The 27,405-nt window shown below is 38.6% G+C and overlaps 1 protein-coding gene across 3 annotated transcripts in view; it reads right to left on the bottom strand.

Moving 5' to 3' along the window:
- LOC128743911 (cell adhesion molecule Dscam2-like) overlaps nucleotides 1-27,405 on the bottom strand; it is a 765,320-nt gene that overhangs the window by 310,932 nt on the left and 426,983 nt on the right. For all 3 annotated transcript variants that reach the window (XM_053840604.1, XM_053840603.1, XM_053840606.1), the window contains exons 4-5: nucleotides 4,135-4,395; nucleotides 3,871-4,067 (exon numbers count right to left, since the gene is read on the bottom strand). In XM_053840604.1, the coding sequence (XP_053696579.1) occupies nucleotides 3,871-4,067; nucleotides 4,135-4,395 (458 nt within the window). The remainder of the gene's footprint in view (nucleotides 1-3,870; nucleotides 4,068-4,134; nucleotides 4,396-27,405) is intronic.

Raw genomic sequence — 27,405 nt, 5'->3', positions numbered from 1 at the left:
CAAGCCCAAAATATCGCAGGTTTGATATTTCATAGGCTCAGTTTCAAACAATCAAATTACAAAGTTGTTTACAGATTTCTTATCGAATTTTATGATAGACTTTACATATAAATACCAATTTACATGTCAGATAATGTTTCGTCACTAAATGCAGACTTTTTCATGCGTTTTGGAGACAATGTTTTTTTCGCCATTTTTTTCAACTTTTTTTCCGCCATTTATCACAACTTTGCACTGTTGAAAATACAGATGAAATGACAAAAACTGACAAATTATATCACACACACATCAGATTGAAGTCTTATCTCTCTTGTAGTGATATATTAACAATGCTAACTATTGAAATTCAGCAGTAAACAGGTTTTGAAGACGAGGTATGATATATCATACGCTAGGACATAATGGGTTAAATATTTTATTCTTGATAACGTGAAGGGAGAATTGATTCGGGTTTTCTGCATACTGAAAATTACACTTTACACTAATACTAAAGATTGTGTTTTCATATAGAAACCACTGCCCCACTCTCTGACGGCCCCATGAGGTTGGACATTAAAAAAATAGAAGACATGGTTTCATGAATTGGCGCTCGTGGGTTCGGACCCCGAGACACAGCACATCAGGATTCAAATCAATGCAAGTTAAAGATTCTACATGAATTTTCATGCCTCTATACCTCAGCCATTTGGGTGTGGTTGCGTATTCTTTCGCGCTTTCTTCGTAGGATACATTACTGCGCAGAATTTGGGACATGAATAAAAAATCTGTGCCTAAATCTGCGCATTATTGCATCGCATTTTTCTAAGGAAACCAATGCATGCAATCACTCTTTTTGTCTCATACATGACTAAAACTAATTATTCTTTCTAATTATGCTGGGTAATTTGATCATTGCAAAGAATTTCGATCATAAATTTGTTAATTTTCTAGCAGGACAATCTTAGCGTTGGTGCTAACGACGATGTTTTCTGCCATATAAAATACTTTCAGATTCACGTTAATTTATTTCGCTCTCAAATATTATGGCCCATTGGTGAATAATGGCGTAATATTCAACAGACATTTATTAAAAAATAACGCAATGATCATTGTTATGCACAATGTTGAAAAATAGTTATATAAAGAAAAATGCGCAGAATTAGGAGCTGCGCAGAATTAGGGGCGGTCACGGTATATCATTTCGGTATTATATTTGTAGCGTTTTCAATCATTTTTTTGTATTTTCGTCATTATGTATCTTTTTGTGATGAAATTGTTGTTATATATATTTTTTGAGTATAGTCTGAGTCAAAATTGAGCATTTTCAATTTAATACTGAGTAAATTTATTTTTCTGTTTTTTAATATCATTTCTGTGTGTTTTTTGAGATTCTTTTGTGTCTTTATTTTTTTTTATTTATTTTTTTATTGTGTTTATTATATCTGGTACCATTAAAGAACACAATTTTGCAGTGACGAATAGTATTTTTTGTATTTTTATGTCATTTTTGTACCATTTGAGACTTGTATCGTTTTTGTGCCATTTTTATTTCTTTATTGTAACATTTGTGTGCTATTATTGTGAAACTTTTACGAAACTCTAGTGGTATTTTTTCTTTTATTTTCATATATCATCATTTTTATTTTATTTAGGTTTATACACCTTCTATATGTTTAACCCTTTATAAGGTCGTGGCAATTATATTGCCACCAACGAAAAATATTTGTTTTGCGTCTATAATGACATCAATATAATTATAGAAGCAAAATAAAAATTTTTTGTTGGTGGCAATATAGTTGCCACTGCCTTATAAAGGGTTAACAGAATCCAGATTGAGGACCATTAAAAAGTCTCAAGTACTAACTATAAAAAGCTAATAATTGACAAGAATTCTTGTTCTTTTCTCACTGGAGAACAGTGATACCACCCATCGACATAAGTGTCGTCGTCGTTCTCGTCGTCTTCTTAATCATCAATGAACTTTCGCCGCTCTACGGGATGAAACGTAGTAAAGCAGCGAAAAAAAATGAGCTGTAAAATTTAGTATGGTGTGACATTCATTCCAATTTCAATAAAGCTTCCGCTGTCAGCGGCAGTGAAAGGTGGGTGACTGTGTGTGTGTGTGATACTCACAGCAGCATCATGAGCAACCAGCTCCGCTGTTTATGTCAATCGAGCCAGGAGAGTGGTTTTACAGGTACTTTAAATTTTATCCACGATAAAAAGTATAAGCAAAAAGTAAATAGATGCATATCCCATATCGTATAATCATATCATATAAGAGCGCTTGGTAAGGACGATGTTTTTCCATCGTCTCAAAACGGGAAAGTATCACGATAAAAATGTACGATTAGTACAATCGGTACTTTTAGTTTTCGGAAAAAACTACCTACAAAATTTGATTGCAATCGTCCTACATTGTTGGTTGCGGCAATTGCGACCAGAATTCCAAATAATGTGTTGAATATAAAAATTGTTAGTAGTTCAAACATGGAAAAGTTGTAGCCACACAAACAACGAACCAACACAAAGTTGTGTTAAAGTTAAAGAAAAGAAAAGAACAAAAAATTGATCCGTTGCGTAGATACAACAAAACTTTGCATTCGACAGGTTTGACCAATTATAAAAAAACAATTACTTTATCCAGGAAGCCACTGTTCTGCGTAGGCTTTGTAAAAGAACGAAGCCTCAAGCAAGGCGTACATAGCTTACAAGCTCCCACCGAGTAATGTCCTTCTATTTTCTAGAACAAATAAATGGTCAACATGTTGCTGATACCGGTAGGTAGGTACTTGCGAGAAAGAAAAACTTCTTTACAAGGGGCCCATAACAAGAGACAGCTAGCGCAACATTTTCATTAGAACTCGCGGTATACTTTCTCAAAAAAAAACAAGAACAAGAACTACGATTCACCCAAGGGTCTGTACAGGCTGGATTACCAGTCTCCCCCCACTCAGCCTGCTACACCCTTACCATTTCCATTGAGTGGATAAAACCGAACAAAGTTATGCCTTTCATCTGATTCACCATTTTAATATGAAAATGCCAAACGAAGTAATAAACGATGCCCCACGGATTTCTTTCGGCGGACTTTTTTTTTCTCGCAGAGCAAACTCCACCACCGGACCGGAGCACCGGAAGAAAAAGCATTTGCCAGTATTTCAAACAGGACATGCTGACTGCGAAAGCAAAAAAAAAAAAAGAAATAACTGGAGCACGGAAAGCTCTCCTTTGGGAAACGAACAAACGAACGAACGACCGAAGGAAAAAAAAACAAAGATGAGGCGCAGCACCGCGCAGGTGGATTTTCCGTGCGGCTGTTATATTTGACGGCGATAATTTATAAGAAGTGTTTTGCGGTATTCTGGACCTGGACCCTGGCTGGGAACCGCGCGGCGGGCAGGTGGCGAAAGGTAAATACATATTTTAATGGTTAAGCCTGACCAGCAGCAGTCCCAGCCAGCAAAAGGTGTGAAAAGATGAGCTCTTTATAATGGTATTGTGTTTACTGGTCAGTTTTATGTTGGTTCCGGCGGCGGCGGCGACGGCGATGGTGGTGGCTTGGATTTGGTCCCGGCATAGCCGGCGACTGAGTAGGGGGAAATGAAGAGGATTAGATTTTCATTACGCAAAACCCAGAGCGGAAATTTATATTTTGATAACGTTGTGAAACTTTTGCTGCTGCGTTACATTTATGATCGTGTACTTTATGGGAGTTGATAAGTGCAGTTAAACTTGCCGCAGCGTGAGTTCGGTGAGGTAATCAAAGTCGCACTTTGCGCCTTGATCTATTAAAACCACTTAATCTTTCGAGATAAACAGATCAACTGGGGGTGGGAAATCTGTGGCTCATTGTGGATTATCCATTAAGGAAGGAAGTAGGATACTTACAGTTAACGGACAGCGTAACGAGCGTTTCCAGTCGATGTCCTTCGGGCATAGCTCGGTTCCATACTACGCACCGGTACTTGGCTCCGTCGTCCTCTCGGCGGGGCAGTACCGATAGCGTGCTGGTCGTTTGAAGATCTTTCGAGCCGCCTCGGTTGATTGGAGCTTGCAGAGCGGTATTGGATCCTACGCGGTACCACCTGAGGAGGAAGGAGGTGATCATGTTTCAATTTTCCAACTGAGCATTCAGGGTAAAATGTTACTCACATTATCGTCGGATCCGGTGAGCCGCCTATACTGCTGCAGGTGAGATCGAGCTTTTTGTCTTCCGTCGCAACCGCAATCGTTCCCGGTGCCACCAGCGGGGGCTGCGGCGGAGTAAGTACGGTCAGATTGTAGTACTCCTGGTGCACGTCGGCACCGGTGCCACTGGCTTTGATGCGGCACTCAAACCGGCCATTATCGCGACTGTACGAGGTGTTGGTAATGTGCAGATCGTAAACGCCCTTCTTCGGTCGGAAGTCAATTCTGGAAATAATTGCAATTGCGGGATAAGAATAAACGTTTGTAGTGAATTATTTCATTTTATAGGTTGAGTTTTATTTTTTTCGTGAATCCAATCTTTCTGGTTCAATCAGCTCCAAGTGTTACATCAAGGATGGCAATGCATTGCAATTTTTTTCCCATTTGTAGTTAAACAAACACATGAGAAAAATAATGGCAAATAAAGAGATTATGATTCCTGTGTTTATGACTGTTATTCATCAAAAAATACCGAAATTGAATACAGAGTGTCAGTTAAGTGGAGTGTTAAAGTTTAAAAAAGCGGTCATATCAAGGAGACAGAAACCCTCTGACAAGTCCAAAAGTGGAACTTTTCTTCCTACTGTCTTTTGCTATTATGTTAGCAATAATGGTCTTTTAGAGACTTGTGTTTGTGTGAGCACCCCTATTATTTGGCAGTGTCAAAAACTTGTCACTATGATAATAAAAAAATTAACTTTTTTGTTTTAAAAGATAGAGGCTTAATTTTCTCAGCAAAGTTGTAGATAATGTAAAATCAAACAAGTATGCTGAAGAAATAACCTTTCTATATTCATCAATTGCTTAGTTATAAAACATTTTCTTTGCAGGTTCCCTAAAAATGCATGTTTTAGCAGAAGACGGAAAATCACTAGACTTTCCCTTACAAAGTTATCGCAAATTCAAGCTTCAATTTCTCCTAACTTCACGAGCCTGTAGGCTGAAATCCATTGTCAAGTCACTGAGGTAAGCTTGAAATTGGACATAAAATTTAACCTGGTATAATATTGAAATTGGAAGTCGTACATCTGTTATTGTAACTGAAATTTTTCTAATGCAAGAAACAAAACCCCTTTTCTTCATTTGAACCTCTTTACTCTTTTTGTTAGCTCCCCTTTTATTAGCTGTTAGCAATACAATATGATACACCAAATCGCAAGAAAACTGTTAGTTTTATAAAGCTACTAGCTGACCCGACAAACTTCGTATTGCCACAAATTAACCTGTGTTGTACATAAATCATGAATCTCGGATGATCTTTGTCATTATCTCGAGTTTTGCAAGCCCCCCAGTGGGCGGCGCTTCCGACGGCGGGTCACCGGCAACACTCGCGACCGGCTCGTCCTGAATGATCTAGTGTTACTATAGATAGTTTTTGTGGTCTTGTTATTGATTAATGTTTTATGGAAGAGTCTCGAATTTCTCGAGTTGGATTAGTTTTTGAGTTTCGCAAAAATTTCTGTTTTATTTGTATGAGAGTCCATATCCCCCTACCACATGGGTGAGAGGTCTCTAACTATCATAAAATAAATTCAAGACTCAAAAATCTCCTACATGCTAAATTTGGTTCCATTTGCTTGATTAGTACTCAAATTATAAGGAAATTTGTATTTCATTTGTATGGGAGCCCACCCTCTTAAAAGGGAAAGGGGTCGTAATACACCACAGAAAAAAAATTTGCCATCTAAAACTCTCACATGCCAAATTTGGTTCCATTTGCTTGATTAGTTCTAAAGTTATGAGCAAATTTGTATTTCGTTTGAATGGGAGCCCCCCCCCCCTCCTAAAAAGGTAAGAAGTCCTAATTCATAATGGGAAAAATGGTTGCCTCCAAAAACACCCACATGCCAAATATGGTTCCATTTGCTTGATTAGTTCTCGAATTATGAGGAAATTTGTATTTCATTTGTGTAGAAGCCCCCCCTCTTGAAGTGTGGAAGGATCCTAATTCACCGTAGAAAATATTTTTGCATCCAAAAACCTCCACATGTCGAATTTGGTTCTATTTGCTTGATTAGTTCTCGAGTTATGAGGAAATTTGTATTTCATTTGTATTGGAGCCCCCCCTCCTAATGTGGGAAGAGGTCCTAATTCATCACAGAAAAAATTCTTGCCTCCAAAAACACCTACACGCCAAATTTGGTTCCATTTGCTGGATTAGTTCTCGAGTGATGAGGAAATTTGTATTTCGTTTGTATAGGACCCCCCCTCCTAAAGTGGGGAGGGGTCCAAATTCATCATTGAAAAAAAATTGTCTCCAAAAACACACATATGCCAAATTTGGTTCAATTCGCTTGATTAGTTCTCGAGTTATGAGGAAATTTGTATTTCATTTGTACAGGAGCCCCTCCTCTTAAAGTGGGGAGGGGTCCTAATTCACCATAGAAAATTTTCTTGCTCTCGAAAACCTTGACATGCCAAATTTGGTTCCATTTGCTGGATTAGTTCTCGAGTTATGAGGAAATTGGTATTTCATTTGTACAGGAGCCCCCCCTCTTAAAGTGAGGAGGGGTCCTAATTCAACATAGAAAATTTTCTTGCCCTCGAAAACTTTCACATGCCAAATTTTGTTCCATTTGCTTGATTAGTTCTCGAGTTATGAGGAAATTTGTATGGAAACCCCCCCTCTTAAAGGGGAGAGGAGTTATAATTCCCCGTATAAAGAGGGGAGGAGTCTCAAATTACCCTAGAATAAATTCTTGTCACCGAAAACACCCACATGCCAAATTTGGTTCTATTTGCTTGATTAGTTCTCGAGTTATGCAGAAATTTGTGTTTCATTTGTATGGAAGCCCCCCCTCTTAGTGGGGGGAGGGGTCTCTAACCATCACTAAAACCTTTCCTGGCCCCAAAAACCTCTACATGCAAATTTTCACGCCGATTGGTTCAGTAGTTTTTGATTCTATAAGGAACACAGGACAAACAGACAGAAATCCTTCTTTATAGGTATAGATTAAAAGGATAACACCCTGACCAATCAGATTTATTGCTGCTATTATGAGCAATATTAGAGTTCACCACCGAAATAATTTTTTGATGCCCGGCCATATTGCCATATTCTAGTATTTTATTTTAGTTCGTAAACAAAAAATCATCAAAGCAAAGTGTTTTGCACAAAGAAAGTTATTATCAATCGGTTTTCCTGTCACCCCGAGCAGGAGCGAATAGCAAAATAATATCAAAATGTGTTATTGGAAATCGAATATCAAAATTTGGTCTTGCTTTGGCTGACATAGTTGGTTAAATAACAAAAAATAATATCAAAATTTTACTCCTTTAAGGCTAAAAGAATAACTACTTGTGTTATTTGAATAACAAAGCAATAACATGACTGTATTCAGAGTTAAGAATAACATATTTTAGTATTATTAAGGTATTGAATAACAAATGCAGTAGTATATGAGATATTAAAAAATGCTTTTATAAAATATTTATAATCTAAAATTTCTTTAATCAATAAAAAAATTGTACGAAATATATCGAATGTCATTTTAAGGCCAAAATAAGATATGATAACAAAATCAGTTATCATACTCATCTTACAACTACTGTTTTACATACCTACTCAATAACAAAATGTGTTATCAATGTATCTCCTTATCTATTCAATAATAAAATATACTATAATAACACAGTTTGATATTGTTTTTGTATTATTTTGCTCTTCGCTCCTGCTCGGGACAGGAAGCAACCAAATTCATTTTGTTAGAAATTGAGAGTGTCTAACTGAATATATTTATTTTAATAACCCGTTTTCGAAAATTGCAAAATTCCGATGGCGCGTTGATTTTATTTACCTATCATATCAATTTGCACGACAAAATTTAATGTGCATATGCTGCAAACCAACGGAGACTGCCAAAAATTCATTAATTATTGTTTGGAATATTTTATCATGGTCGCCATAAACCAAATTGATCAGGATGATCTAACCGTCCGCCCAGTTAGCTCCGGGGTACGATGCTGGTCTGACAAGCCAGTCGTCGTAGGTTCGAATTTCAACTGAGCGTTGCCGTTATTGAGTCAATAGGAACTTTACACTGGCCCCGTAGTTTTTTTGTACGCTAATAACCAGCTGCGAAGTCTGTCGATAAAGAAGGGTCAAGTTCTTGAGGACGTTTATACCCATGGCTTTGCTTTGCTTTTTGATCTGACCGTAAAATTTTAACTTTTCTGCTCACGGATGTATATTCAAGTTAACAAAGATGGCGGACTGATCCAGCTTTTACCAAAGCAAGCTGCATGCCTAATAGCTTTGAAGCGGAAAGCTTCATTATATAATAACCGAATCTGTCAAGCAGCGAAAAGCATAATCGGTTTTATTCCTGCTCTCTACAAAGTGTAATAAGACTACTCAAGTTTGTGACCTGATTCCTAAAAAGATTATAAAAATTGTCTGAAGAGTGGGCTACTTGGTCGGAAGGCAGGACTTAACATTGAGCTGAAATCAGGACTAGGATTAAAATTTAACATGAAAGCAGAGTCAACAATTGAGCTTAATGTCGCAGGACAGGGAACACAATAGAATAGCTTAGCCTAGTACATATGCACTAATTTACCAGAACCAGTAAAATTTAGGAAATACAAAAACCAGAATGTTAGTTGAAAAACAATACTAAAAAGTCAAAATCAAAAATGAAAGGTCACAAGCATAAAATCAAAGGCATAAATCAAAATAATAAATTTAAATTTTAAAGCCAAATATCTGAAGTAAAAAATCAAAAGTTAAAATTAAGACGTCAAAAGATAAAATTAAAATTAAGAAAATTAATGCCAAAGATATAAAAAATTGCACAAATAAAATCGTAAAATTCAACGGACAAAAGTCAAAAGTAAAAAAAAAAACAAAGGTCAAAAGTCAAAGAGTCGAAGATCGTAAGCCAAAATAAAAAGTCAAATTAACAGTAAAAATCAAAGTTTGCAACCTAGAAGTCGAAAATATAAACAGCCAAAGGTAGATATATATAAAAAGCCAAAGCTAAAGGTAAAAGCCAAAAGTAAATTCAAAAGTCAAATAGTTCAAGTCGAAAATCAGAAGTTGAAAATTAAATTAAAAATTAAACGTCGAAAATTGAAGACTAAAACACATTAAAATCAAAAGTCAAAAGTCAGTGTTCAAAAGTCAAGTCTGAAGTCTGAAGCCAAATGCCACAGGAAATCATATACAGTCAGTGCTCGTAAAAATTGACAGCTCTGCATGAGAGCGAATATAAAACGCATTCAGCGCATGCAGTTTTACCTCTGGTAGTATTCCTTTATCTGTCAGCCAATAGACGTGACTACTGAACTGCTGACAGTGTTTCTCTTTCTCACTTTTCTACCCTTCAAAACAATTCATTCATGAATTGCAGTGATGAATGATTGCCCAACTAACCTGTCAGTCAATTTTCCTGCTCTTGACTGATCTCTTTAGATCACAAAGGTTAGTTTTTAAACTGTCTGCTTTTAAAAATTAACCAAAACCTGGCTGAAGGAAATTAATTTAAAACTTCGGAGCAATGTTTATGTTTATTGTAATTTCGTTTGCCATTATCGAATTGATGCCATTATCACTGAAATGAATGAGCGATTCATATTTGATCTCATTCACTATTGTCGAGCATGAATGGATGTAGAGAACAACACAAACATGAACGCAAGTGATTTGCTCGAATCGTTGGTTTCAGGTTGGCAATACTGAGTTCTTTCATCTGTACTAAAAAACAGCAAAGAATGAGCAATATATTACATCAATTCAGTTGTATTGCGTAAATTAAATATGAGATTTCTAATCACCGGTCACATATCTGAAAATACAACTCAAAAGTCGAAAACCAGATAGAGTTTATTTCTAATTCCCATCATAGTAAGGAAAGCCACTGTAATTTTCATCATTTCTTAGGTGGATTTAATGAATACTCCAAAAGTTCTTGTGCTGATTTGACTCAAACATACTTACCTTCCGATCCATGCACTTTGAATTCACTAAAAAGCGATTATTAAAGCATTATTTGTAATTACGCAGCTGACTTTACTGGCAAAAGCCAACTAAGTTCGCTAGCTTTGTCAACTTGAAAATATATCTGTGAGCAGAAAAGTTTAAGATTTACTGACAGATCATTCTGAACCGTTTTAAAATCCGTCCATCAAAATTTTTCATCGTCCGAACTAAAAATAACAATAATGTTTACGAACCTAGCGCGCATGTATTTGTGTAGGACAGCATGACAAATGTTATTCTGAAAAATTTCTGGTCATGCAAGTTTTTCCGGCTGCAGAGTAACGACAATGCGTTGCGTGAATTATTTTCATTGACGGAAATTGAAACGATTAGTCGACATTTTCTTCTTCGTCGCACGAAAAACGTAGAAAAATTGGCTGCTCGGAATTCTTTGATGGAAAAAAAGCATTTATATAGATCTCAGCTCACTTTGATTGATCGCGTATGATAGGCAACAAATTAAAATATTAGGGAATAACTAATTTTGTATTGTGTGTCATAAATATCGCTGACATTTTTAATAATTTGAGTTGGATAGGACGGGAATAGGCAATTACGACGAAGCAGCAACATACCCTATTAAAAACCGAAAATCTAAGGTCAAATGTCAAAATTTGGAAGTCAAACTGCGTGATGTTAGGCATACAGACGTGAGGCCTACGAACATTGGGCATAATGAAGGATAGGCCGAATGGATGATAGGCATAATGAACGTTATGCATAATTTACTTCGCACTTGAGCCAATCATCGTTCCTGCACAATACAATAAGAACCGGGGTCGCCCATTTAACATAATTTCATTTCGCATAATGCTGAATGAACCCGACAGAAGCTATTGTCTTTGAGGCAGACACCGTAGCCATTGGATAAGCACTGCTGACGAGGATGCCACAACAGCGGCAGTTAGGGGTGACTGGAGAGTGGCAGCCAAAGACTGAGAAGCGTGGGGACGACTCCTAAATTCGTCTCAGATTCGAAAACGGATTGTCGCCGAACAACTAAGGTAGGTAATATGCGTTAACTACTAAGGAAATGCCCTAGAGATTTGCAGTCTTCAGGAAAAACCTGTGTTTGGAGTATTTCAATAATTGCCTTGAACAATGCAATCTTGTAAAATGTCTAAAATTAAAGTTAAGTATGAAAAACTAATTTTTGGGGAGCTGCCAAGGAAAATGCTATATAACTCTGTAATTTACAAAAATAGAAATGTCATTTCTTCAGCATAGTTGTTTGCTTTTACATTTCCTACAGCTTTGCCGAAGAAATCATGTCACTGTCGCTTAACACGAAAGAGTTAGTTTTTATTTTTATCATAGTAAGCCCTTAATGTTGACACCTTTGATACTTTTGACACTTTCAAAATATGGGGGATTTTCATACGAACAAAAGTTCCGAAAACACTACACCTGTTGCTTAAATGAAAGCATACCTTTTGCTACTTTTTGCCTTTTTGGACCACAGAGTGGTATGGCATATTGGTGATCTACGTTTAAATGACATTTCAAACTTTGGAATTTAGTATTTCGTAATCCACCAATATTGGCTGGTAAACGGCTGAATAATGCGTACCGTCGGTGCCTTGTGCACGTGTAGGCATAAAATAGACCCTACAGTGGTTCATAGCCTCTTATTCAGCAACTCCTATTCCTACCGCCTCGTGGTACCAGCCGGGATACGAGCAACTTTGGTGGAGATCGGGTAACCAACCCCGGTGGAAGCCAAGGTCGTATGCTGACAGGAAAGGAGGGCTCTTTCGAGCTTCGTTGGCCCTCCGGCGAAACAGGGGGTTGGTGTAGCAGGCTTTGCAAGCCGTCACCACGAAAAATATTAAAGCATGGAACGAAGAACAAATATATTCTTACTGGAACAATCGGAATAGACCCACGCGACGAAAAAGGACTATGGATTGGAAACTCGGGACGTGGAACTGCCGATCTCTCAACTTCCAAGGGAGCACTCGAGTGCTCTCCGACGTATTGAAGAGCCGCAAGTTCGACGTCGTAGCGCTGCAGGAGGTGTGCTGGAAGAGCTCAACGGTACGTACGTTCAGAGATGGACATACCATCTACCAGAGCTGCGGCAACACACACGAGCTGGGTACAGCTTTCATAGTGATGGGCGAGATGCGGAAACGGGTGATTGGGTGGTGGCCAATCAATCCTCGAATGTGCAGGTTGAGAATCAAGGGCCGATTCTTCAACATAAGCATCATCAACGTGCACAGCCCTCACCTCAGAAGTACCGATGACGACAAGGATGAATTCTACGCGCAGTTGGAGAGTGAATACGACCGCTGCCCAAAACATGATATCAAGATCGTCATCGGGGATTTCAATGCTCAGGTCGGCCAGGAGGAGGAATACAAACCGGTGATTGGAAGGTTCAGTGCACACCAGCGAACCAATGAAATGGGCCTAAGACTTATCGACTTTGCCGCCTCCAAGAATATGGCCGTACGTAGTACCTTTTTCCAGCACAGAATCCACCATAAGTACACCTGGAGGTCGCCAAATCAGACAGAATCACAGATCGACCACGTTTTTAGCGACAGTCGGCACTTCGCAGACATTATCGACGTCAGATCCTATCGAAGCGCTAACGTTGACTCGGACCACTACCTAGTGATGGTTAAGATGCGCCCAAGACTCTCCGTTGTGAACAACATTCGGTACCGACGCCAGCCTCGGTTAGATCTCGCGCGGCTGAAGCAGCCAGACGTCGCCGCAAACTACGCGCATTCACTCGAAGCTGCACTGCCGGAAGAGGACGAGCTGGACGAAGCCCCTCTCGAGGACTGTTGGAACACTATCAAAACAGCCATCAGCAGTGTAGCGGAGAGCTCCATCGGGCATGTGGCCCGGAATCAGCGGAACGATTGGTTTGACGATGAATGTAGGAGGGTGATGGATGAGGAGAACGCTGCGCGGGCGGCCAAGATGCGCAGTGCCACACGTCAGAACGTGGAAAGACACAAACAGAAGAAGATGCAGCGAAACCAAATCTTTCGGGAGAAAAAGCGCAACCTGGAAGAGCAGGAATATGCGGAGTTGGAGCGGCTGCATCGTTCTCAGGAAACGCGGAAGTTCTACCAGAAACTGAACGGATCCCGCAAAGGCTTTGTGCCGCGAGCCGAAATGTGTCGAGATAAAACTGGCGGTATTCTGACGGACGATCGTGAGGTGACGGATAGGTGGAAGCAGCACTTCGACGAACACCTGAATGGCGCTCTGGCGGAAAACCATGGCGGCGGGGAAAGCGATTTCGACGGTGCAGCAAACGGGGAAGAGGTGCCAGCCCCAACGATAGGCGAAGTTAAGGAGGCCATCATGCAGCTAAAGAACAACAAGTCAGCTGGAAAAGATGGCATCGGAGCGGAGCTTATTAAAATGGGACCAGAAAAGCTGGCCGTTTGTCTACACCGACTAATTGTTAGAATTTGGGATACGGAACAGCTACCGGAGGAGTGGAAAGATGGGGTTATCTGCCCGATCTACAAAAAGGGCGACAAGTTGGACTGTGAGAACTATCGAGCGATCACCGTTCTCAATGCCGCTTATAAAGTGCTGTCCCAAATCATTTTCCGCCGTCTATCACCAATTGCGAATAGATTTGTGGGAACTTATCAAGCCGGCTTCGTCGAAGGTCGGTCTACAACGGATCAAATATTTACACTGCGGCAAATCCTCCAAAAGGGCCGTGAATACAGAGTTCCCACGCATCATTTATTCGTTGACTTCAAAGCCGCATATGATACCATCGACCGGAAAGAGCTATGGAAAATCATGGACGAGAACAGCTTCCCCAGGAAGCTCATCAAACTGATTAAATCTACAATGGATGGTACGCAGTGCTGTGTTCGGATTTCGGGTGGATTGTCAAGTTCATTCGAATCACACAGAGGGCTTCGTCAAGGTGATGGTCTTTCATGCCTGCTGTTCAACATAGCGCTACAAGGTGTTATGAACCGAGCGGATATCAACACGCGGGGCACGATATTCAACAAATCTAGTCAATTCGTCTGCTTTGCCGATGACATGGATATTATCGGCAGAACATCTGTGGCGGTGGCTGAACAGTACACCAGACTAAAGCGCGAAGCAGAAAAGATTGGGTTAAAGGTAAATACGTCTAAAACAAAGTACATGCTGGCCAGCGGAACCGAGGACGAACGACACCGCTTGGGCAGTAGTATATTGATCGACGGCGATGAGTTTGAGGTAGTCGATGAATTTGTCTACCTTGGCTCACTGGTAACGGCGGACAATGATACCAGCCGTGAGATTCGGAGGCGTATTATCAGCGGAAGTCGTGCTTACTATGGGCTCCACAAGCAATTGCGGTCGAGCAGACTAAGTCCCCGTACAAAGTGCACCCTGTACAAGACGCTTATTAGACCGGTTGTTCTCTACGGGCATGAAACATGGACAATGCTCGAGGAGGACCTGCGAGTGCTCGGAGTTTTCGAACGACGAGTGCTAAGAACGATCTTCGGCGGCGTACAGGAGAACGGAGTATGGAGGCGGAGGATGAACCATGAACTCGCACAGCTCTATGGCGAACCCAGTATCCAGAAGGTGGCTAAAGCTGGACGGATGCGATGGGCAGGGCATGTTGCAAGAATGCCGGACAACTACCCTGCAAAGATGGTGTTCGCCTCAAATCCGGTAGGAACAAGACGACCAGGAGCGCAGCGAGCAAGATGGTTAGACCAGGTGGAGCGAGATCTGGCGGAGAGTACTCGGTGTCCGAGGAATTGGAGAGCGGTAGCCCTCAACCGAGTTACATGGAGAAATTTTGTTCAACAGGCTTTGTCTTAGGACGGCAAGCCACCTAAGTAAGTAAGTAATCCACCAATATGGCGTCGATACGTTGAGTACACTCGGTTTATAATTGTATTACAATCAGCCTTTCGATGCTTGATCCAGCACCAAAGAATAATAGCCTCTGCTGACCGAGAGAATTACCTCTTTTGATAGATTTACCCACTTCTCTATTCAGACAACAACGTGTTTAACGTGACAGTTATTTGCGCAAACATTCAAGTGTTGTCGGAAAACATGGCCACTTGCCGGGGAGGTGCTAATTTTCATCAACCGGTTGCACGCCTCATCCTAATTACATTGTCAGTAATCTAAATTAATGTAAACGTTAGTTGACATCAGCAGAATGAAAGGCCAGGTCTTTCATAAAGCAGTCTATGCATTTTAACCAGCTTTCTAACGTTTCCGTATTAAACTGTAGGGTTGATAACCCAGGATGGTTTGCATAAACGAGAACAAAAGTTACAATCTGCAATGTGTCACTATCCAAAACGATACGTTGATAAAGGATATTACCTCGAATATGTTGTAAAAAAGCATGAAACTATATCCGGAACCAATGCTAACCGAATAAAGTGAACAAAAAAAAAAGAGTTCGCAATAGGTAGTTGTTGGGCAGCGCGACCAGAACCAGGATGCCAGTGTCGACCGCACGGAAATAATGTTCCACCCCTTTAAATCATTATCGTCAGCCGTTGTCGCTGTTCACCTGACCGGCGGCGCGGCGTTAGTGGTGGTGGCTGGTGATGGCCCAACAGCTGCCAGTTCCAATTTTATTCATGACGAGATTATTCCGGCGTGCGCGCTAGGTAGGTTTCACCCGTAAAGTATCGACAACGACGAGAACGCTGCTGCGCTTCCTATTGTTGTGAAAATGGGTCTGACAATGAAAGTAATTCCGGCTGCGGTCATTGTCAACATTATCGGTTGTGCTGCGGCTTTTCCCGTAGGCCACCTTTCTGGTGGTTTAAATCCGAGCCGCGAGTTCTTTTTTTTACAACGTTTTATAGTTTTGTACTGAATTCTTCATCCGATGAGTGGGTTTCGGTGAGGATGGTTACGGGGATGCACGCACGTACGGTGGGACGGAGTGTATGTCAACCGATTATGTCACCATATAGTGAATTTGATTACAAGCTTTCGCTGATGTTGCTTTTATCGACAGGATATAGTTGTGTTTTTATCGCGGTTAAAGTTTATTTTCCATTACGCGTGTTTTGCGTTGGAAACAAGCCCGTAAAAAAGGATGGTTCCCCAAAATAAAGCATATAACACTGGATCCGGGGTCATAAATTTAAATGGTTGTTTTTTGGTCGAACGTAATTCAAATATAGGCCGGTAATCATTTAAAACCTGAAGCACGCGCACTGCTGCTGCTGCTGCTGCTGGTGGATGGATTCAGTAGGTAGCGTTGACTAACGAACAAAAAATCTCAAACGGGTGAGCTATCCGATGAATATTCGTATTTTTTTGCTTACATTGTTAATCCATCCCACAAGTCTCATCATCATCGATTATTCACAATTTTCAATTTGTCAACGACAAACTGTGCGGCCGTCGATGTAGATAGCTGAGGCTTCCAGTGGGCGTTCGACAGCTGAGACTGCCTTCCCCTCCCACCGTATATGTAAAAAATGGAAGAGATTTTATTTTTTCTCACCTGCTTTTTTTGCAATCCACATTATGTTTGGCTGCATTAACAGTCGTTATGAAAATATTTGTTGTTGTTCGATTTTCGTGAACTCCATAAAATCATTTTTCGATTGGGCCAACTTCCGGTCAAGTTGATCATTGCCCCTTTCGCACTTCTGTAATTAGCCTGTATCTCACATGGGTGTTGTCTACAGAACGGTAATAAATTGTACACTTATCTGTGTTAGTTTACGGTGATACAGTTATAGTTTTACCCCACGACTAGAACAAATTGAAATATATTTAAGTCGAGATTTTATCCATTGCTGTTATGCTTATAGATCATTTTGAACTCATATAAGTCCACTGTCGGGGATGACGATAATATAATTGAGTTGATTCTTCATGTGCAGGAGTATTGAACCTGATTTTCAAACTTTTTTAATAATCATCAAGACTCTGGCTACCCAAGTAACAATTTGGGTTTTATTTTAATGTTGTGATGGCATTTAAGACCAAAATTGGTCGGTTTTAATGGCCAGAAGAGTATAATAAAACTCACTTTGTTGCCTGGGTAAGCAAGTTGAAAAACAACCATGCGTCCACTTTTTCTGCAGAGTCGATGAGGATGCCTTGTTCTTTCCTTTTCGAGCCTTTTAAAACTAAAAGATGGAGCCACATCTATTAACGGATTTCGTAGAGTAAAGATTTTCATGAGTTTTTTAGAACTGTAAATTTTTTATGTTACATATGAATTACATAAATAACAATTTCGTATGCGATTACAAAAAGAATTATTTTTTAAGCTGCGGCTTTTTTCGAGATATTTGAAGAAAAAGTGTATTTTTTTTATTTTCCTATTTTAAATGCGCCCTTTTCATGTCTTATCCGAGTTTCTACATCTTGTTCATAAAATTTCTAATAACCTATTCACTTGCGGGCCCAGACCTTTCAGCAGAATGTTTTGGTCTGGAACACGAAATAATCATAGGAAGGCGCATCTATTATTACTTAAAATAAAAAAAATGGACCATTATCACTACGACCAACATTTTGATCTATTGCCAAATCATCCAGGTGTTGTTCTGCACTTCGTTATTTTTGCAGTATCGCTATAGAGTGAGCGAACTGCTTATTATCCGTGCTTATCGTGTCGGTGTATTTCACCCCCTTTTTTTCCTTCTACGCTTTGTCCTACTTTTCAACCAATCTAGCTCTAGAACCAAGAAGTGCGGAGACTAGTTATCATTTGTCACTGGACAAATGGATGTGCCCGCGTAAAATCTGTGTAAGTTCTTTTTAAAGTCAATAGTTAGCAAAAATAACATATAACATAACATACATAACATATAAATGTGCTGCTTTTTCAGTGTAGAGAAACCGACAACTTTATATACGCAAACGACACAAATTACTTGACAAAGAAAATATTTGCATACGTTGTGAGTAGTTAAATGTTAAATGTTAGATTTGTATAACTATATAAAAATTTTGTAAATCAATAGCTGTCCTGAGAATGAAGGGATACCCTTCGAAACGTCGACATTAAACGAAATATAAATATTTTCGCACGAATCCCGTGACCAAAAGCCAGTATCATATCTGTAAAAAAAATGTAACCTTTTCGGTCCCTGGACAAGAGGCTTCATTTGCACCTCGAGCAAGTACCATTCTTATAACCAGCCCTGGCTACAGGCTTCATGGTCGGTAAAGCAGAGTTCGGCATAAAGTGAGGGTGTGTGTATATGTGCATGTGTTCCTTACTACTTTTTGCATTACCAATCTAGTTCCTAGAACCCAGGTAGTGGAACAAGTTATAATTTTCCCATCAATATGAGGCTTCATTCGCACCTCAAGCAAGTACCGCATCTCAAGCAAGTTCTGCCCTGGCAAGAGGCTTTCATTGTTAGTAAATGCAGAATGCAGTAGGAAGGATGTGGAAGGGCCTGAGGATAAATCCTTGCTAAAGTCACTTAACATCGAATGACCTGATTCCACTGAGATTCGAATCCACGACCACTCGCTTGTCAAGGCAGTCTCGGTAACCTTGCGGCTACAGCCCCCCCCCCCGTTAACTCCGGACTTTCGGAAGCAATTGGATTTAATATTAAAGTTGAAATTGGTCTCAAAATTAGACTTGACATAGGGCACTTAATTATACTTGAATTTGGGCTTGAAACTTTATTTCAAATTGAACTGAAAATTGGACTTAAATGTAGGTTTGAAATTAAAGTTGAAATTTGATTTAAAATTAGAAGATCAAATTGAATCCAAAATTATACTTTATATTGGACTAGCCGACCCGACAAACTTCGTATTGCCACAAATTAAACTGTGTTGTACATAAATCCTGAAATATGGTTCCATTTGATTAATTAATTCTCGAGTTATGAGGAAATTTGTATTTCATTTGTATATGAGCCCCCCCTCCTAAAGTAGGGAGAGGTTTCAATTCACCATAGAAAAAATTCTGGTCTCCAAAAACAACCACATGTCAAATTTAGTTCCATTTGCTTGATTAGTTTTCGAGTTATGAGAAAATTTGTATTTCATTTGTATAGGAGCCCTCCCTTCTAAAGAGGGGAGGGGTCTCAATTCACCATAGACAAAATTCTTGTCTCCAACAACACCCACATGCCAAATTTTGTTCCATTTGCCTGATTAGTTCTCGAGTTATGCAGAAATTTGTGGTTCATTTGTATGGTAGCCCCCCTCTTAGTGGGGGGAGGGGTCTCTAACCATCATAAGAACCTTCTCTGGCCCCAAAAAACACAATATGCAAATTTTCACGGCGATCGGTTCAGTAGCTTTCGATTCTATAAGGAACATTCGGGCAGACAGACAGAAATCCATTTTTATAGGTATAGATTTGTATGGGAGCCCCCCTCTTAGTGGGGGAGGGGTCTTTTGACATCGAGAGAACCTTCCCTAGCTCCAAAAACCCCTACTTGCACATTTTCTCGCTGATCGGTTCAGTAGTTTTTGATTCTATAAGGAACATAGGGACAGACAGACAGAAATCCATTTTTCTAGGTATAGATTTAAATTTGATTTTAACTGGATTTGACATTAGACTTGGAATTTAATTTAAAATTAGACTTGTAATCAGAGTTGAAATTTGACTTAAAATTGAACCTAAAATTGAAATTATATTAAGTTTGAAATGGTGCTTAAAGTCGGGCATGCAATCATCTCCGTAATGTGCAATTGGCCAAACATGCCCCCGTCAATGGCGTAAACTCTATGGGTTGCTAGAAAAGACCTGAACCTCAGTAAAGCACTTTCACGTGTAGCGAAGTACTGGAATAGGGAGTTGTACCAATCATGTCAATACTTACTCATCTTGGCGCGATGTCCTCTAGGATTTTGCCTGCATAACAATGCTGTCCGTCTCTTATTTTTTGACTGTCCCACACTTGTACGAAACATGTATGACAGTTTAATTCTAAAAAATAATAAACTTCAAAGGAATACTGATTTAAGAAACGAGGCGCGCCAAATCGGGTCTTTCCCAAGGCTGCTACTACGTCACGCTACGGCTCTGGAACCAGCTCTAGAATGTGACCCAAAACATGATCCACAATCAAGTAAAAATGTGTTAAAATATCCAGAACAAAATTGGATAAAAAATGATACAGTCCTGGTCCAATATATGGTCCAGGTCCAGAGTCTGGTTTGATCCAAAATCTAAACGAAAATTTGATAAAAAATGTAGTCCAGGCCCAAAATCTGACCTTGGTTCAGAATGTGTTTCAAAAATTCGTCCTACATCTGTTCCAAAATTTGATTGAAAGTTGATGGCCGTCTAACGACTGGTTCTGATCGAGAAACTGTTCCAAAATATGGCCAATATCTAATCAAAAATGTAGTCCAAAACCTGTTCCAGAATCTAGTACAAATCTGTTCCAAAATTTATAACAAAATTTGGAACAAAATTTGATATAAAAATGTGGTCCGCAATTTAATACAAATCCAACATCTGGTTCAGGTCCAGAATGTGGTCCAAAATCTGATCGAAATTTCGGTCCAAAATGTCCAAATTCTGGTGTAGAATCGGATGCAGCTCCAAGGTCTGGTTGAGGTCCAGATCTGGATCAGGTTTAGAATCTGGATTTAAAATCCAATCCCAAATCGGATCCTAAACCTGGTCAAAAATTTAATCTAATTTGATGACAATGTGGTTCAAATTTGGTCCAGAATCTAGTCAAAATTTGTTCGGAAATCTGAAACAAAAGTTTATAAAAAATATGGTCCACCATATTGGAATATATTCCTTGAACTTGGAATATATTCCTTGAACTTGGAATATATTGCTTGAACTTGGAGTATGGTCCAATTCTCTGGTTCAAAACGTGTTCCAAAATCTGGTTGGCAGTTTAAAAGCTGATCAAAAAACTGTTAAAAATCCAAAAAATATGAACCTGTAATCCAAAATCTAGCCTGAAAAATGTGGTACAAAATCTGGTTTATAACCTGGTTCAATTTTAGAATCTCAAAATTTGAAAATTTGATCCAATATCTGGTCCGAAATTTGTTGAAAAAATGTGGATCAAAAAGTGGTCCAGGTCCAACATTGATTTTGGTCCAGAATCTTATCCAAATCTATTCCAAAATTTCTTGCAAAATTTGGAACAACATAAATGTGGTCCAGAATTTATTGCAGGCTGAGTATCTGACCCATTCCAGCGTTACGGGACGCTATCCCTACTATGTAGATCGGTTCCTGTTTCATTAAATCCCTGGCATTCTAGTGGAAGATAAAGTACTCTTTAAACAATTATTTTACAAGGTATTTGCCAAACACTTGGTGAAACAGGAGGCGATTCACAAGGTAACAATGGGTGGTAATTGTGTCCCGTAACGCTGGAATGTGTCATCTGTGTGCTGGTTTAAAATGTTATAAAAAATAATAAACACTGATTTAAAAAACGAAAGAGTGCAAAATTGGGTCTTCGCCAAGGGCGCCACAATGTCACGCTACGGCTCTGCATGCGATTGAATTTGAATTTAGACTTGCATTTGGACCAATATTACCTTCCAATTTTACTTTAATCCCAACTTGGACACGAAATTAGACACGTAGTATCACTTAAAAGTAAAATTGTAATTTTTTGCATTGTTTTTTCACACGTTTTAGCTCTTTTCTGTTCTGGTTATTCTCTTTTCTGTTCTGGTTTTTCTCTTTTCTAGTGCCGTTTTTCTAATGCTTGCTTCATTTTTTCCTTTTTGTTGGTTTTTGCTCTCAAATTTCATCCCATCTTTTACTTTTTTTATCGTTTTTCCCGTTTTTCTGCCTCGAGTTTTTATTGCATTGTTCTATTCCCCTTCATTCCCTTCCGAGTTGCATTGTTTCATACCCCTTCCTTATTCCTTTTTGTAATCTTGTGCTATTCACTCGTTTTTCCTATCCCCTTGTTAGTTTTTTCTCTACTCTTTTTCTATTTTTTTATTTCCAATTTCCGTATTTTTCTTATCCTAAAACTTTTTATCTCTTTTGATATTGACTTATACTAGTCAAGTTAATTTGTACTCTTACTAGGGAGTAAATGTGTTTTTGTGAAGAACGAACATTGGAATAACTGAAAAAAATGGTATGCAAACTGTGAAAAAAATCTGGGCATCTGGGCAGTCAATTATTTTTCACAGTTTGAATTTCATTTTTCCCAGTTCTTCCAATGTTCGTTCTTCATGAAAATTCATTTACTCCCTAGTAAGAAGTATTTTTTGTTATCTTCTTTCTTTCTCGTTTTCCATCTTCGTCTGTGACGTTCTCCTCTTTTTGATACCCCGTTCTTTCGTTTTTTCTGTCTTTTCATTTTGTTTTGACTCCCTTTTTCTCTTGCCTCTCCGGTTTTGTCCTTTGTTTTTCCTCCTATATTTTTCGTTTCAAATCCCATTTAACCTTTTTTCTTCATTTTTCTTACTTTTTATCGTTTCCTCTATCGGTTTACTTATTTATTTCTCGTTATACTTGATGAACTCAAGTGGATGGTTTCTTTTGAGATTAAGAAAGGAAGTTGGCATTCAAATGGGCCAGCCACATCGCAAGGATTCTCTTCAAGAACTTCACCGACACTAGAAATATAGGCGCTTAACGCGCAAGATGGCTCTACCAGGTTGAAGCCGACTTACGTGTGTTAAGGAAGAAAAGGAAGAAGAAGAAGGAGAAGAAGTAGAAGAAGAAGAAGAAGAAGATGAAGAAGAAGAAGAAGAAGAATGCATATAAATGGATTAACCGGCTTTCCATGCAAAAAGGTCAAGAAGACCTCCAAAAAGGCTGTTAATAGAGAATTTTCATGCACTATCGGTTTCCAATTTGTTCAAACTTCAAAGCTGCAAATGATACCATCAAAAGAGCTATGGAAAATTATGAACGAGAACGGTTTCTCCAGGAAGCTGATCAAACTGATTCAATCTACCTATCTACTAATTTATCAGTTCAATCTAGTGATGCTCTCTCATGTATGCTGTTCAACATAGCACTACAAGGTGCCATGAACCGAGCGGATATCAACATGTGGTGCACGATCTTCAACTTATCTCTGTTTCTGAAAGGGGAAAGTGTATGATGCGAAGAAAGGTTAATTGAATTGGATTGGAAAATTTCTGTAGAGACCAAAAATATATTCGGTTGTGCAATGGCAGGTGGGGCTCGCACCCACATTCATTTGGCCGGTACTCGAATGTTTTACGAACTAAACTAGCGCCACTCGTTTTATTACAACCCAATATATTTTCAATTCATTCAAAAAGAGTACGTCATGACCGCGTATATAGTCATATTCAAACAAATCTCGTCAATAGGTCTGCTTTGCCGATGACATGGATAATACCGGCAGAACATCTGTGGCTGAGGCTGAACAGTACACCAGTCTAATTTCGACTAGGCGGTGCTGCCCCGCATGTACACGGTGTCGTGGGAATTGAAGAACGGTAGCTAACAGCCGACTAAAGTGAAATTTTTTTGTTTATTTTAGGACTATGTCTTAGGACAACGAACTGATTAAGCAACCCAGCTAGCACCAACTCGTATATCAATGTACGAAAACTATCGTAAATATCTCCTAACAAACTCGAAATCGTAACTAAAGCTGGATAAAGTGGGATCAAGTTGATTTTCTGTCGTATATAATGATAATGACTGACACACATACGATTTTCAGCACAAAATCCTAGAGTAGTACGGAGCGACTCGCGCTTATTCGGATATTATCGTATATAAATACTTATATAGTCGTAACGCTCAAAATTATTCGTAATCACGTATATCGCCTCCAAAATAGTACGGATATGCCAATTTTACGCGTGAAATACGATTTATTTAGCATGTATATCTGTACGTAATGCTGATTTTTACCTTTTTACCTTTGTTATACTATAACAAAGGTTTAAAAATTGGTCGAAAAACACGAAAGTGATCCGAGGCCCGGAGGGCCAAGTCACATATACCAATCGATAGGGTTCGACGATTTGAGCAATGTCTGTGTGTGTGTGTGTGTGTGTGTGTGTGTGTGTGTGTGTGTGTGTGTGTGTGTGTGTGTGTGTGTGTGTGTGTGTGTGTGTGTGTGTGTGTGTGTGTGTGTGTGTGTGTGTGTGTGTGTGTGTGTGTGTGTGTGTGTGTGTGTGTGTGTGTGTATGTATGTATGTAATGATTTTTTCTATCGCCTGTTTCTCAGAGATGGCTGAACCGAATCGTTCGCTATTACTTTTGTTTGAAAGGTATTATTGTCTAGTAGATCACTATTGAGTTGTTTCGTGATACGACGTTTCGTTTAAAAGTTATAAGCAAAAATGTAAAAAATACGTGACACGGGTTTCTCCGGAACTACATGACCGATTTCAACGATCTTAGTATCAAATGAAAGCCCTTATTAAAGCTAAATTGTTCAGGATTTTTTTATTGAAAACAAACAAGTAGTTTAGAAGTTAGCCTTAAAAAACCTGTTTTGACAAGGTAATAATTATCGCCTGTTTCTTAGAGATGGCCAAGCCGATTTATGCGCTATTAGTCTCATTTGAAAGATAATATATCCTAATAGATCACTATTGAATGATTTTTTGATTGGACGTTTAATTTGAAAGTTATGAGCAACCGTATACACCACACCAAAATTAACAAAAATTTAGAATGATTTTAACGAAGAAAATTTACCTAATTTCAATTATTTTAATATCAAACGAGAGGTTTTCACACTACGAATATATATGCAAAATTTCATAAGAATTGGTTTTACCGGTCAAAAGATATTAACCCTCGAACACTCGCGCCAACTTTTGTAATACAGTTACTCGCGCGCAAAATAGTCCCAAACCAAAGAAAACGTGTGCAAGGGAGTTTTGACTGGGAAAACTTGGTTTTAAGTTTATTAAACCATTGTAAGAGTTTCTTGAAATTGAAAGCTCTATCGTCTGGTAGAATTTAAATTTTGATTAATCCCCCTAAAAGTGAAATAAAAAATTTATTTTTCTTCAGTGTCAATATAACACATTGATGTGTTCTGCAAAGTTATAGAACATATTATTACAAGAAATTTTGTTGAAGACTGTAACCTTCTATCTCTGCAGCGAAGATAGAAAAATCTTATTTATTGTATATGAATTTGTAAAATCAGTTTTTCTATTTTTGCTCTTTTTGTAATTGTTGTATAACTTTTATATGTACTACAAAATTGAACAAATAATAAAAATACACAACTTTGCTGAAAATAGTATACCTGTATGTTTGCTTGTTTAGGAACTGTAGAACTTTGATTATAAAGAATGCCCCAATTTTGACTCCGAATTACTCGACTACCAGCAGACGGATACATTTTAAACATTTTACATTTGCTGATAGTTTTGCTGCATACATTTTCCCAACAGTTTAAATTATTAATGCATTAAATAATTATGACATTTTGCGCACAATAAGTTTGTTGAAGAATATACGTTAGTTAAACAACGTTTTGTAACTTTATAACAATATGGCGTTGGAAAACCTACACGTGTTGTATCAAATACAACAGCGTGAGTAACCGAAGGTTAATAAAAATTGATGAAAATTACACAAGAAAACTCTACTGATGTGATTCAAATAGAATAGCCACAGAGAACAGACATCCAAGCAAAAGGTCCCCACTTGGATAAAACTTATGTCAAATTAGTTGGGAAACTATAGTGATGATGTCGCTGAAGGCGCATAAAATTCTACACTAAACTCACAACAGCTAGCTTCTGGCGCTAGCATAACGCTTATAGTCCATATAAACTAGCGCCAGAGGAGCCAAAGGTTGTCAGTGTGCAAATCAAAAGAATCATTTAGTTGGGAAACTATAGTGGTGGTGACGCTAGCATATTAGGTGATTTTAATTTGAAATTTTATCCAACAATTCCCAAAAAATTTGTTCGTGAATGGATGTCTGTTCTCTGTGGAATAGCATTACAGGAAACTATGCATAGTTCAAAAACCTATAAACTAGACCTTTACTAAACAATGTATATGTTAAAGAATAAGATTTCCTCTTACAACTCACTTTTATTTGCACTTACTCAGATTAATAACAACAGATTAATAATAACTTACTTATCCTTACTCAGCAATTTCATGAAAAAAGGATCTATCAAAATTTAAAAGTGTTCTTATTTTGATCAAATTTTGTAAACTTATTCAATTTTCAAAAATTTTATGTAAACCAACGCACTGCGTAACGATAACCAATAGATGAATTATGTTCCGAAGCCGTGTCGATTTCTATCTCAAATAGCAAGTAAGACCGTATAACAAAGGTTCCTTTCACCACTAGGTGGATTAAATCGGGTTTTTATACATACAAAAATGCTAGCTGGGAAGTAAGTGAGTAAATGACCGGTTTTCCATACAAGATCTGAGCCAAATATTTAGCTTTGGCTAAATAAAACTATAAAATTATTTTAATAAACTGCCTGGCCTGTGAAGCATTTTGGCAAATTTTCAGATCTTCCGTCGCCATCTTGAGTTAGTAATGTCAAATTTCGTTTTATTGCAGTTTACATTCGAACTAATCATTAGAAAAATCTGAAATAATCGCACACTACATTGCAGGACACGTTTAGATTAATTTTTTATAACGGTACCTAAATAAAAGTAACGAAAAAAAAGGGGGGATATAATCCCTAGGGTAGGGCAAGACTTGAAGGGGAAAGTGCGAAAATTAAATAATAGTTGGGTTATTTGTACCGCTTATTAGAGTCATAGTTTGTTGTATTATGCCAAGCTAGGTCCAAGCTAAGGATTGAAGATAGAAGATGGAAGATAGAAACGATTGAAAAGAAAAAAAAAGTGTAGAAAAAAAGATGGAAGAGTCAAAAACGTTAGAAGACAGAAGAGAAAGTAAAGAGTATTGCTCAATAAGAAAGTTTTTAATCAATAAATTTGCCAACACTTAATTTGTTTCCAATACACTGAAAGTATAGAAATCAAAAATAGGTACATATAAAGATTACATTTATTTCCTCGCAGCAGCAGGAAACTACATTGGAAACCAACAAAAAAGTTCTTCCATTCCTCCGCGTGCCACCGACGCGTCGGTCGGTCCATCGAAATCTTTTCGTGAAAAGCATGTTACATTGTGTCCTTGCTGGCTCTGCTGGCTTGGTCACTGTTAGACAAGAGACACCGTCACCACCTCCCCGAGGCAATTTGTGAACCTTGTTCCGGCACAGCGACACAGCGACCCGGTTCTATAGCTTCTTGAAGCATTTTTCAATTTGCTGCCACAGAATACCCACTGACGACGGCGACGGAATCACGGGATGGCTGTTGTTAAACCGCAAAACTAAGAACC

This window comes from Sabethes cyaneus, chromosome 3 (assembly GCF_943734655.1).
Source record: "Sabethes cyaneus chromosome 3, idSabCyanKW18_F2, whole genome shotgun sequence".
Lineage (NCBI taxonomy): Eukaryota > Metazoa > Arthropoda > Insecta > Diptera > Culicidae > Sabethes > Sabethes cyaneus.
Note: the sequence above shows the minus strand (reverse complement) of the source record. Positions and strands in the feature narration are given on the sequence as shown.